We start from the raw sequence: 13568 nt of genomic DNA on the forward strand, positions 1-13568 counted from the left end.
GACGGACCCCTAAATAAAGGGCCCAGAGGAGCCAAAAGAATTTCATCTATAACTCATTAATGATATCATCTAAATCAAAAGAATTTGATCAAAAGAGAGAAAGCATGATATCATTATGTTTTTACAAAGATCGTAGTCAAAATCATATCTCATCTTATCGAAAATTCGGACGGAAGACCTACTCGTTGTTCGCAACGAGATCGTTTCTAGTAACTTCTATTTTTATGTTTTATCTTTTAACCCTATGAATCTGTTCAGATTGAGAATTATTCAGAGTGCTGTACTGTATATATTCATCTTGAAGGAAAGAATAATAAAAAACAATATGTTATGATATTATATTTCATGTGATGAATGAATGATTACGTTTGTAATTACTTGCTTTGCAGATTTAAATGTATTTAATTTATATTTTAGACTCAATCAATCAAGATGCAATTAACATGTGAACTCTCATATTGTCTTTATTCTTATTTGACATGTAGGAGTAACAATCTGTTTCAAGATCCGATATTTACATGTTTTGGCCACTCGAGCTCATAGTCTCACAATGGAGACGATATTTGGAATTCCACACTCATAATTATTATATCATTTATATTGCGTTGTAAACGCGCTCTTAAAGGTTCCAACTTTTCAACATACAGACAGGTAAAATGTAAATAATAAATTAAAGATTTTTCACCTGTTAGTAATTAATTTAAAATATTTGTGTACTCTGAACATTGTAAATGACGTGAAGGTTTCCAATGCAGCATACGGCGAGTGAAAAATAAAAAGGTAACAATTTTTGGTGTGATAGAACCATTATCAAAGAATTTTGTATCCTGGAAACGGTGATTTTCACTAAATCCACGAAAAGTGATGCTCATCAATATTGATGAAGCCACAGTATATATTCATTACAAATTGTTGAATATAGTATACACCCAGATTGATGACTATGGAATACGTATGGAAGAGATCGAATGTTGTTACTAAAAGACTTAAGCACCTTTACGTCGATAAAAAAATAAATATATATTGCAACAATGGTTTTCTTAAAATTTTATCTAAATGTCATAACTTCTAAAGGTTTGCAGAGAACAATTCAAATAATTTAAGTTTTTACTTACACTTGGTCAAAAGACTTCATATGGGGATCAGTGAGAGAGGTGCAGGAAGGTAGAGTATTTGACTTTTCATCGATGCCTTTTACCTTTTATAATCCAATTACATACAATGATAATACTAATGGTGTAAGGACTGTCAAAAACTGCGCATCTCTTTTGAACATTAAATTCATTGTATATTCTATTTTTTGATATCTTACCGTAACGTCTTGCAGATATACTTCGTTAAAGAACTGGCTTCCATTGCCATTGACATTTCCAGTTTTTAGACGAAGAATGACTTCACTTGGTGGAAAACTGTATTGGATACTTTTCTTAACTACGACTTCAAACTCGACAGTTTTATTCCAGTCATTGTGCTTCCCATCATTATCAAAACGTTGGGTAAAATCTAAGCTTGGAATTCTTTGCTCACATTTATAATAATTTTTAGACTTTCCTTGGCACTCACATGAAGACTCCTCAGTGCAATTAATAGCAGGATCTGACAAATATATACTTAGATATCTGCCTAAATTCACCCCGCCCCTTACATGTACGAGGAAGTTATCAGCAAAGGGAATGTTTGGTTTAAGCTTTATTGTTGTACCATTTTCTGTGGATATACTGACGTCTGGAGTAAGAACCTATCAATGATAAAAAAAAAGAGTTTCAGTGGCTCAAAATCTTATTTGATTATGTTTTCTTGATATTTTTTAAGTTATAATTTTTCAAATAACTGATTTATAATTAATTATACACTACACGATGCCATATACACATAAATTCGAAAATCTTGCCTTATTCTATCTGGCTTTACAATCTTAATAATAATAATAATAATACTTTATTTAGAGAAGGTAACCCGATTAGTGCGAGCACTAGTCTTCCTTGGGGCCTTCTTTAAAACACATATATACAATGCATATATACAATAAATAGAATTACAATTATGAGACAATAAAAGTCAAGTGTATGTTACAAAGTAATAAAACATCAACATTTCAATATAGAGAGAGAGAAGAGCAAAAAATCATATAGAATCATTGCGTTTCATCAGCATTTCTTTTAAATATTGCCAGGGATTGGGACTTCCTCAATATAATTGGTAACTCATTCCAGATAATAACCCCTGAATATTGTAAAGAATTTTTAAATAAGTTAGTTTTATATTTTGGTAATCTAAGTTCTGAATTTGTTTCTGAGCGTAACGTGTATGATCCAGAACTTTGAAATTCAAAAAGATTATGCATATAATCGGGAGACATACCATTAAATATTTTGAACATTAGAATGCTTTTCTGTAAATATAAAAGTTCATAAACAGTTAGCCAACCTAAAGTGTTAAATAAAGACATTGAAGGTGTATCGAATTTTTCATTTAAAATAATCCTGGCTGCTCGTTTTTGTAATCTGTAGATTCTATCCATATGCGTTTGAGGACAATTGCCCCAAATGGATAGTCAATATAAAATTGATGGTTTAATAAAAGCATTATAAAATAGTTTTCTAGTATGCACTGGAAGAAACCTTTTCATTTTTCGTAAAGTAAATAACTTGTATGTAAGAGTTTTGCAAACTGCATCTACATGACAAGTATATGGAAGATTATGATCACCTAATAATTTTTGCATCTCGATGTTTTATAGGGGCTGGCCGGAAAGTTGCAGATGAAAATTAACGTTTTCTAATTATGTTCCCCAAACGAAGTTGGGGAACATATTGTTTGTACTCTGTTTCTTATTATGTCGCCCCGAACGAAGTCGGGGACAAGGACGATCACTTGTTGTAGTTGTGCAGTGAGGTCGTTCAGTTCCAATTTGTCTACCGTTGCCATGGAAACCTGTAAAAAGCGACGAATTTTGTCCGCGAGTGTTCTCTCTGGTCAAAAAAAGGTTAAGATGTACACCTGTGTTCTCCAAGGTCTAGGTCAAAGGGTCAAATTTCTTCGTGTCCAATAAAAGTTCTTTTCACAAGGATTACATATTTGAAATACGAAAGCCCTAGCCCTTCCCGTTCAAACGTAAGGTACCATGTTCAAGACGACCCCCCCCCTTTTTGAAGCGCACTGCCAGGTAGAATACACAGATATAACATATACAACTTACAAGTAACGTTTTAAAAGTTTCATTCCTAAAATTAAGTTCTCCTGATGTGATTTGATAGTTTGCCAACATTCATTCTTCTTCTGTCTTGTCTCTAGATTTTATAATTATTTTATTTTATCTATATAAAAAAATAACGATTGTCAGCTGCATTTATTAGCATTTCGCGTTTTTTTTTTTGTATATCTATTACTTGTATATATTTTTAATTTCATTAGATAGTGCAAGTATAAATTAGAAAATTGGTACGTTATTTCCATAGTTTTTATTCATTCATAAATACTGGGATCCGCTCCTACAGGTGCGCGAAGCCTTGATCACTACTGTAAACAAACCATTCATCTCGCCGAAAATGTTCATGATTCCGCTAAACTGAGAAAGTTTACACATGATTTATCATCTCATAAGAAACATCAGCCCTGTGCAATGCAGAAATGCTCGAATTGAAGGGGAAAATTCAGGAGTTATTAATAGGAAAAAGTAGGAGTTATTATGTCGCCCCGAACGAAGTCGGGACGACATTATTGATATTGTACGCATGTTTTTTTTATCCAGGCTGTTTCTCGGAGATGGCTGGGTCAAGCTTCCTGAATCTTTCCTCAAAGGACGATCGCTGGTTGTAGTTGTGCAGTGAGGTCGTTCAGTTCCAATATGTCTACCGTTGCCATGGAAACCTGTAAAAAGCGACGAATTTTGTCCGCGAGTGTTCTCTCTGGTCCCTTAAACGTTCGTCATGAAACTTTTTTTATTTTAATGAATAGTATCTGTAGTTGTGCGATTTGCATTTAAAATTTTCAAATAATCGATTAGTGCCATGGAAACCAGGGGAATGTTAAAATTCTTTAATTTCGATTTTCTCAATAACTACTCAAGCAATCGTTTTGAAACTTTCAATCTTAATTCCTTGCAATGTGTCAAAGTGATTTCTACTTTTAAAATAATTGTAACGAGTCGCTCACAGTTGTCATAGAAACGAAACAGAAAAAAAGGTTAAATATGTACACTGATCTTTGTGTTCTGCGCGCGCGCGCGCGCGCGCGCGCGCGCGCGCGCGCGCGCGCGCGCGCGCGCGCGCGCGCGCGCGCGCGCGCGCGCGCGCGCGCGCGCGCGCGCGCGCGCGCGCGCGCGCGCGCGCGCGCGCGCGCGCGCGCGCGCGCGCGCGCGCGCGCGCGCGCGCGCGCGCGCGCGCGCGCGCGCGCGCCGCGCGCGCGCGCGCGCGCGCGCGCGCGCGCGCGCGCGCGCGCGCGCGCGCGCGCGCGCGCGCGCGCGCGAAATACGAAAGCCCTAGCCCTTACCGTTCAAACGTAGGTATGCCATGTTCAAAACGACCCCCCCCCCCCTTTTGAAGCGCACTGCCAGGTAGAATACACAGATATAACATATACAACTTACAAGTAACGTTTTAAAAGTTTCATTCATAAAATTAAGTTCTCCTGATGTGATTTGATAGTTTGCCAACATTCATTCTTCTTCTGTCTTGTCTCTAGATTTTATAATTATTTTATTTTATCTATATCACAAAAAAATAACGATTGTCAGCTGCATTTATTAGCATTTCGCGTTTTTTTGTATATCTATTGCTTGTATATTATTAATTTCATTAGATAGTGCAAGTATAAATTAGAAAATTGGTACGTTATTTCCATAGTTTTTATTCATTCATAAATACTGGGATCCGCTCCTACAGGTGCGCAAAGCCTTGATCACTACTGTAAACAAAACATTCATCTCGCCGAAAATGTTCATGATTCCGCTAAACTGAGAAAGTTTACACATGATTTATCATCTCTTAAGAAACATCAGCCCGTGCAATGCAGAAATGCTCGAATTGAAGGTGGCATGTCAGATTCTTTTTCCTGCAGAACCTCTAAAAATGAAAGTGAAAGTAGGGAAATTTCAGAGTTCTCACTAGCGTTATAATACACAAAATAATTCGGCTGATCTTCTTAATAAATTACATTTGCCAAGCCTTTTTGGTAGGAAAGATACTGCCAATTAACAAGTATGAGGCTCAGTTCAGTACATCTGCCCAATTTCTTTTATGCAAGTCTGCAAATTTAGGAACTTGTAATTTTTTCCTATATGACTTTCTTCTCCTACCCATTCTAAAAGTAATTAGTGCGTTACCCAATTAAAGGTCTTCCGTTTCCAACGGAAAGGACTGATACGACTCGATGGTTGTCCAAGCTTAGCTAATGGACCATTCTTTTAGTGATGATAAAAATGAAAGCCTTATCCAGTACGGGGCGACATATGCTATTGCTTGCAATAGCAGACTTTCTAGTTATTAAAGGTCTTCCGTCTTCAGCGGAAGACCTTCTTGTTATTCTAAGGTTTCTTTATAAGGTCTTCCGTCTTCAGCGGAAAGACCTTCTTGTTATTCTTAGGTTTCTTTTTCCACTTTTATTTTAAGGTCTTCCGTCTTCAGCGGAAGACCTTCTTGTTATTCTTAGGTTTCTTTTTCACTTTTATTATTATTATTATTATCTTTTTTTTCTTACCGATTTTGTGCAAGCGATTTCTCGGAAACGGCTCGATGGATTTCCCTGAAACTTTCAGGACTAATGTAACATTACTTGAACCTTATGCATTTTTTTTCGATTTGATGACGTCACTTCCGGTTTGGAGATATTGTCGATTTTGCGATTTTTGAAGGGTCAGGTTGTCCGCGAACGTTCTCAGAAATGGCTATAGATAGAAACGTGAAATTTTCAGGTATGATAGTCTTAAATCTGTAGATATGTGAAAATGATTTCATTTTTTTGGAAGTGCCGCACGTCGGCGCTGGCTATGGCTCAAAAATTGTCCTTTTGCAAATTTCAAAATTTTTGACACCTTTTCTACGATATCTTTTTACCTGGAAATATTTTGTTAAAACATATAGAACAAAAGAAGTGTAGAATCCCAAGATCTTTTAAATGATACCTCGAAAAAAGGGCTGGCCCCTAAAATTAAGGGCCTAGAGGGGTCGAACGTTTTTCCTTTCTATATCAAAAAGCATAGAGAATTTGTAATACATCAAAGAAGCAAAGTTGTTCATAATGTCAAGCTCAATTTACTGAGGGAGTCAAAATACGTCCGGCGTCGTCACTTCCGGCCAAACCGGAAGTAGTCATAAAACACGTTTTTTTGCCGTTCTCGACAAGTTTTTGGGTCACATATGTCTCTGGGAGCATAAAAAGTATTTTTTCCGTCCGTCGTCGTCACTTCCGGTCAAACCGGAAGTAGCAAAAATGGCTTATTTTTAAGGTTTTGATGCAAAATTGAAATTATAGAGTCACTGAAGACTTCTTATCTCATTGCTTTCTTTTGTTCCGTCACTTCCGGCACTTCCGGTCAAAACCGGACGGAAGACCTACTCGTTGCTTTGCAACGAGCTTTGCTCTAGTTATTATTGTTTTTCTTTACCCATTTTTTTGCACTATTTCTCGAAATGGCTCGATGGATTTCCATGAAACTTTCAGGACTTATGTAACATCACTTGAACCTTATGCGTTTTTTTTCTGTTTTGATGACGTCACTTCCGGTCCGGAGGTATAAGCATTTTAATGAATTTTTAAGGGTCAGTTTAACGGATTATTTCTCCGAAACGGCTTTAGATAAACACATGATACTTTCAAGTATGGTAGACCTAAGTCTGTAGATTTGCGGAATGTATTTCATTTTTATCGGAAGTGCCGCACGTTGGCGCTCGGTATGGCCCCAAAATAGTCCTATCGCAAATTTCAAAATTTACAACACCTTTTCTACAATATCTTTTTACCTGGAAATATTTTGTTAAAACATATAGAACAAAAGAAGTGTAGAATTTTAAGATCTTTTAAAGCATATCTTGTAAAAAGGGCTGGCCCCTTAAATTAAGGGACAAGAGGGGCCGAAAGTTTTTTCTTTATATCTCAAAAAGTATTGAGAATTTGTAATACGTCAAAGAAGCAAAGTTGTTTAAAATGTTACGCTCAATCTATTGGGGTCGTCAAAATCCGTTCTGCGTCGTCACTTCCGGCCAAACCGTAAGTAGTCGCATATTTTTGCCGTTCTTGACAAGTTTTGGGGTAATATTTGTCTTTGGCAGCATAAAAACTAATTTTCCGTCCGTCGTCGTCACTTCCGGTCAAACCGGAAGTAGCCAAAAATAGCTTATTTTCGCATTAATTAACATAGCTTCAGAGGATTCAAACCATTTTTAGGCGTTATTTCTCTTTTTTGTTAAAAATGAAAGCTACTTCCGGTCAAACAGGACGGAAGACCTACTCGTTGCTTTGCAACGAGCTTTGCTCTAGTTCTTATTATTAAGGTCTTCCGTCTTCAGCGGAAGACCTTCTTGTTATTCTTCGGTTTCTTTTTCACTTTTTTTCTTCTATATTATTATTCTTTTTTTTTCTTACCGATTTTGTGCACGCGATTTCTCGAAAACAGCTCGATGGATTGTAATGAAACTTTCAGGACTTATGTAACATTACTTGAACCTGATACATAATTTTTTGATTTGATGACGTCGCTTCCGGTTCGGAGATATTGCCGATTTTATAATTTTTGAAGGGTCAGGTTGTCCGCAGACTTTCTAAGAAATGGTTCTAGATAGAATCATGAAACTTTCAGGTATGATAGTCCTAGCTCTGTAGATATGCGTAAGGTATTTCATTTTTATCGGAAGTGCCGCACGTCGGCGCTCGCTATGACCCGAAAAATGACACATTGCGAATTTTATAATTTTTAACACCTTTTCTACGATAGCTTTTTTCCTAGAAATATTTTGTTAAAACATATAGAACAAAAGAAGTGTAGAATTTCAAGATCTTTCAAATGATATCTCGTAAAAAGGGCTGGCTCCTAAAATAAGGGGTCTAGAGGGGCCGAAAGTTTTTTCTTAATATCTCAAAACGTATTGAGAATTTGTAATATGTCAAAGAAGCAAAGTTGTTCAAAATGTCAAGCTTAATCTATTGGGGTCGTCAAAATACCTCCGGCGTCGTCACTTCCGGCCAAACCGGAAGTAGTCGGAAAACGCGTATTTTTGCCGTTCTTGACAAGTTCTTGGGTAAAATATGTCTCTGGGAGCATAAAAATTAATTTTTCGTCCGTTGTCGTCACTTCCGGTCAAACCGGAAGTAACCAAAAATAGCTTTTTTGCATTAATTATCATAGCTTTAAAGGAGTATAACCATTTTTAGGCGTTATTTCTCAATTTTGTTAAAAATGAAAGCTACTTCCGGTAAAACAGGACGGAAGACCTACTTGTTGCTTTGCAACGAGCTTTGCTCTAGTTATTATTTTTTTTTTCTTACCGATTTTGTGCACGCGATTTCTCGAAAACGGCTCGATGGATTTCCATGAAACTTTCAGGACTTTTATAGCATTACTTGAACCTCATGCATTTTTTTTCGATTCGATGACGTCACTTCCGGTTTGGAGATATTGTCGATTTTATGATTTTTGAAGGGTCATGTTGTCTCCAGACTTTCTCAATAATGGCTTAAGATAGAAACATGAAACTTTCAGGTATGATAGACCAAAGTCTATAGATATGTATAACGTATTTCATTTTTATTGGAAGTGACGTACGTCGGCGCTCGCTATGGCCCAAAAATAGTCGTATCGCGAATTTCAAATTTTTGAACACCTTTTCTACGATATCTTTTTACCTGGAAACATTTTGTTAAAACATTTAGAACAAAAGAAGTGTAGAATTCCAAGATCTTTCAAATGATATATAGCAAAAGGGGCTGGCCCCTAAAATGAGGGGCCTAGAGGGGTCGAAAGTTTTTTCCTTATATCTCAAAAAGTATTGAGAATTTGTAATATGTCAAAGAAGCAGAGTTGTTCAAAATTTCAAGCTTTATCTACTGCAGTCGTCAAAATACATCCGGCGTCGTCACTTCCGGCCAAACTGGAAGTAGTCGGAAAACGCGTATTTTTGCCGTTCTTGACAAGTTTTTGGATAAAATATGTCTCTGGGACCATAAAAATTAATTTTTCGTCCGTCAGCGTCATTTCCGGTCAAACCGGAAGTAGCCAAAAATAGCTAATTTTGAAGGTTTTTGATGCAAAATTGAAATTATATAGTCACTGGAGACGACATTGCTCATTGCTTTCTTTTTCGATGTCACTTCCGGCACTTCCGGTCAAAAGCGGACGGAAGACCTACTCGTTGCTTTGCAACGAGCTTTGCTCTAGTTATTTTTCTTCTTCCTGGGTACTTATTTGTCCGCTAATGATCTTGTAAACTGTACATCTGATGTAGATAAAACCTTTTTAGGGTAAGTAGACATGTTATGTAGATTTGCGGAATCAAGGTCATTTTGCGCGCACGTGCTTGCAAGAGCGCGCACGTGCAACATGTAAAATGACCAATATAATTGATATAGCCGTAACTTTTCTATTTTCTGATGAAATGTGTTGAAATTCAGAATATAAAAATAAATTAGTATTATAGACAAGAGGACATGGTCAAATTATCATGAACTCATGCGCATGCACGTGCGCTTTGATTCGCTCTGATTGGCTGAAACAAAAATCTCAATATCTTATTCTTTTTTAGACGAAATACTTTGAAATTTAAAACATAGTCATGCATTAAGATATCCTACGATATGATATAAAATAATTTTCCTGAAATCACGCGCATGCACGTGCGCTGCAATCTGATTGGCTAAAATCTTAAATCGCTGTAACTCCCTTGGTTTTCAGCCAAAGAAGATGGGATTAAGAACATAGATAATCTTAATAGACCTCTACAAGAGAGTATGGTCATCAAGCATATGCACGCACGTGCGTGCACGTGCAATACGTATAATATCAAACGCACTTGATTTAGCGTATTTTCGAATACTTTTTGATTAAATGCCTTGATATTAAGTACATTTAAATCAATTAATAGTGTAGATACAATGATATGGTCATTCCGCATATGCATGCAATTGTACGCACGTGCAATGCAAAAATTTGCTATATACGTACTTGGTATATTTTAGGAAAAACGTTGTTTAAGTTTAAGATGCATAGAGTTTAATTTATTTGATGAAGCTTAGAGGGAATGAGGCACCAAAATGAAGTTGGGGAGCGTTTGGGGAACATCTGTAACGATTCCCGTTACAATTAGCACTAGTTTAGATTTCTTTTGTTGTGTTCCCATTAACATACATTTTGTTTTATCAGTATTTATAATCATCTGATTTTGTTGATACCATTTTTGTATTTGACAGCGTTCATGATTAAGAGTTGTTTCAATACGTGAAATATTATTACCATGAAAATGCATTGTAGTGTCATCAGCAAACATATCAATATTACAATGTTCAACGCACAATGGTAAATCATTAATATACAATAGAAACAACAAAGGACCTAAAATAGAGCCCTGTGGCACACCTGCTGTTACTGGCAGTGATTCAGATGTGTACGCACCAATTTTAACACTTTGAGTTCGATCATATAAGTATGATTGAAACCATTTAATTGATATTGGATCGAAGTGATAGCATATAAGTTTTCTAATGAGTATATCATGATTAACAAGATCAAATGCTTTGGTAAAATCCAGATAAGTAATGCCAATAAAATTCCCTTGATCTATTGCATGCAGCCAATTATCAGTTAGTTTTGTGAGAGCTGTCTGACACGAGTGAAGATCTCGAAATCCAGATTGTGCTTTAATTAATAAATCAAAGTGAGAAGTAAAGATACGTATATTTTCTGCTACATGCTTCTCTAAAACTTTCGATATAGTTGGTAAAATTGAGATTGGGCGATAGTTTCCTGGGTCTGATTTATCTCCCTTTTTAAACAGGGGAGATACTTTTGCGACCTTTAACTGTGAAGGAAAAGATCCCTTGATAATGCTAGAATTTATAAGGTGTGTTAGAGGTTTGGATATTATACTAGCTGAAAGTTTAAGCAATTTAGGTCCCAGAAAGTCTATACCAGCAGATTTGTTTACATCAAGTCTTTTTAACATTTCAAATACTTTTTGTTCATTAATCAAAGGAATTTCAAAAAAGTCTTGATCTCCAAGTTTGGTCTCCGTGTATCTTTTTAATTTGTCTAATTCAAATTTAGTACACGCAAGATTATCCAATAATTTTTTTGGAATTTGAACAAAATGCTCATTAAAGGCATTTATTATTAATATTAATATCCTGTAGATTATCAAGATCTAAACCGTTATATGTTATTTTGGAAGGAGACGAGTTTTTGTCTGACAGGCCAACTGATTTAAATGACCCCACATTTCCTTTGAAGTAGAACTATTTTCAATTACTTCCTTATAATACGTAGATTTTGCATTATTTATTAAAGATGTAACTTTGTTCCTCCAAAATCTAAAATTCTCCATGTCTCCCTGTTTATGAAATTGATCTCGTAAATTCCTAGCATTATTTATTTCTGGAGTTAACCATTTACTGCGAAATTCTGATTTCACACGCTTTGTTTTTACTTTTGCATGCTTATTGATTATAGCATTGAAAATATCATAAAAACAGTTCAAAATGTCATTAGGATCATGCAGTAGAATCAATTCATCAAAATTTGCATTGTTTAAATCATGCAAAAAATCTGTTTCATTAAAATCTTTGAAGTCACGATATTGTATTTCAATATGTTTGCCTTTGCGTTGCATGCTGTTAGATCGTCGTGTGGCACATATAGGATAATGATCAGATATCGCTACAGGGGGTACTGCTATTTCACATATGTTAGCAGTGTGTGTAGTGTAGAAATGGTCAATAAGTGTTTTAGAGCTATTAGTAATTCTTGTTGGGGTGTTAATTAATTGTGTTAATCCAAAATCTACAATTGCAGATGACCAACTCCGCGGGAGTTCTTTGAGGATATCAATATTGAGATCACCTGCAATAATCACTTCCTGGTCGTCACAGCAGGTAGCGCACTGAACTTCTCTAAAAAAAAATTCGTCTACCCAGCAGGAGGGGGCAGATGGTGGACGGTAAACTGAACAATAAAGTATAGGTTTAGAATTTTTAAGATTAATTTCAAGCCACATTGTCTCAATATTGCTAATTTCTAAATCCTTTCGGCGTTTATATCTCAAATCATTTGAAATATAATGTCATAATTACTCAAGAATTTTTCAATTAAAGACATTTCAAGGTCATTAAAGATAAATATCTAGGATCCCCCCAACACCAAAATTAGCCTAAAGCACATCCCAACCGATGCAATAGATGAGTCTTGGGATGCGGTTGTCTTTGGCAGATATGCCTGTTGGATTTATCTAATGCATGTTCAATGGTGGTAAAATCTGGAAATTTTGATGACTAAGGCAGGGCAGGAAGCTTTGGTTTTGCTAGAATGTACTTATCAAACTAGCCATGAATGGCTGTGTTATGTCAAATTAAAATAGGATGCTCCAAATTTAGCCAGCAAAATTCTTTGAATGTGAACCTAGAGGCAGTTTTCTGAAAAATGTTTATTACGAAGCTTATGCACTCTCTAACATCGGTTTCAATAAACCCTCTTGACAAAAAGCTTACTGAAACGGTTCATGGGTGTTGTTGTGTTTATAGTCTATTAGTCTGAAACCTTTAAAATCAATATTTGTGGTGTTGAGAGGATAGAACAATGGCAGGAATAAGTCATCCTTATATAATTCCGACGGATCGTAGTTGATTGCAAACAGTCTTGTTGTCATCTCCCTCGGGAGATGACACATTAAGATTGTATGCCGGAAGTGAAGTCCTAGTGTAAGCCTCCATTAATCTTTCGGGACTCCTCGATGTTTTACAGAGTTCCAAGTAGCCTGTAAACTGGTTTTCTTTTAAAAGAACTACCTTAGGAATGTGTAATCTACTTTCGGTTTAGGCCTATTTGAAAGCCAATGAAAATTTAGAAAAGAAGTACGATGCTTATAAATATCTATATAGTTTCGGTGTGTCGTATATATATTGATCCTCAATACTATGCCTAATTAAATTGGAAAGCCACACAAGGAGAATTGACAATGACGTGATTTCTATATATAGATTTGTTGTCGCAAAGGGAAAACTGGTTCTCCCAGAAAAGAACAAGCTTACAATTAGATTCTGCGAAAAATGAACGAAGAGTGGTCTATGGAAGGGAATTACCGCCAAAAGTCTATGTATCTTGCTTTTATTCTTATTCTGCCTACTTCTTTATGCTTTGTTATTATTGTAACTATATGTCACTTTATTGTTTTCATATTCGTCTTTATTACATTTCACTTTGACTTTTATCCTTCTTCATTTTGCCCTTACTTCTATGTTGCTTTATTCTTGTAAATTCATTTTACTTTCTTTTGATACAGTTTCTTAAATGATTATATCTATTACGAACGTTAACTCAATCATGCAAACAATGAAGCATATTCAATGAAGACGAATACAAGTTGTCCGAA

The 13568-nt window shown here is 35.8% G+C and overlaps 1 protein-coding gene across 1 annotated transcript in view; it reads right to left on the reverse strand.

Moving 5' to 3' along the window:
- Nucleotides 1-1115: 1115 nt before the first annotated feature.
- Nucleotides 1116-13568, reverse strand: part of LOC134257337 (uncharacterized) — a gene marked incomplete at its 3' end in the record, with an annotated part of 104383 nt that continues 91930 nt past the window's right edge. The window contains exons 6-7 of the mRNA XM_062739964.1: nt 1313-1738; nt 1116-1198 (exon numbers count right to left, since the gene is read on the reverse strand). Of these exons, the coding sequence (XP_062595948.1) occupies nt 1116-1198; nt 1313-1738 (509 nt within the window). The remainder of the gene's footprint in view (nt 1199-1312; nt 1739-13568) is intronic.

The sequence above is a fragment of the Saccostrea cucullata genome, unplaced genomic scaffold (assembly GCF_032062105.1).
Source record: "Saccostrea cucullata isolate Sc308-1 unplaced genomic scaffold, CSIRO_AGI_Scuc_v1 ctg2984, whole genome shotgun sequence".
NCBI classification, from domain to species: Eukaryota; Metazoa; Mollusca; class Bivalvia; order Ostreida; family Ostreidae; genus Saccostrea; species Saccostrea cuccullata.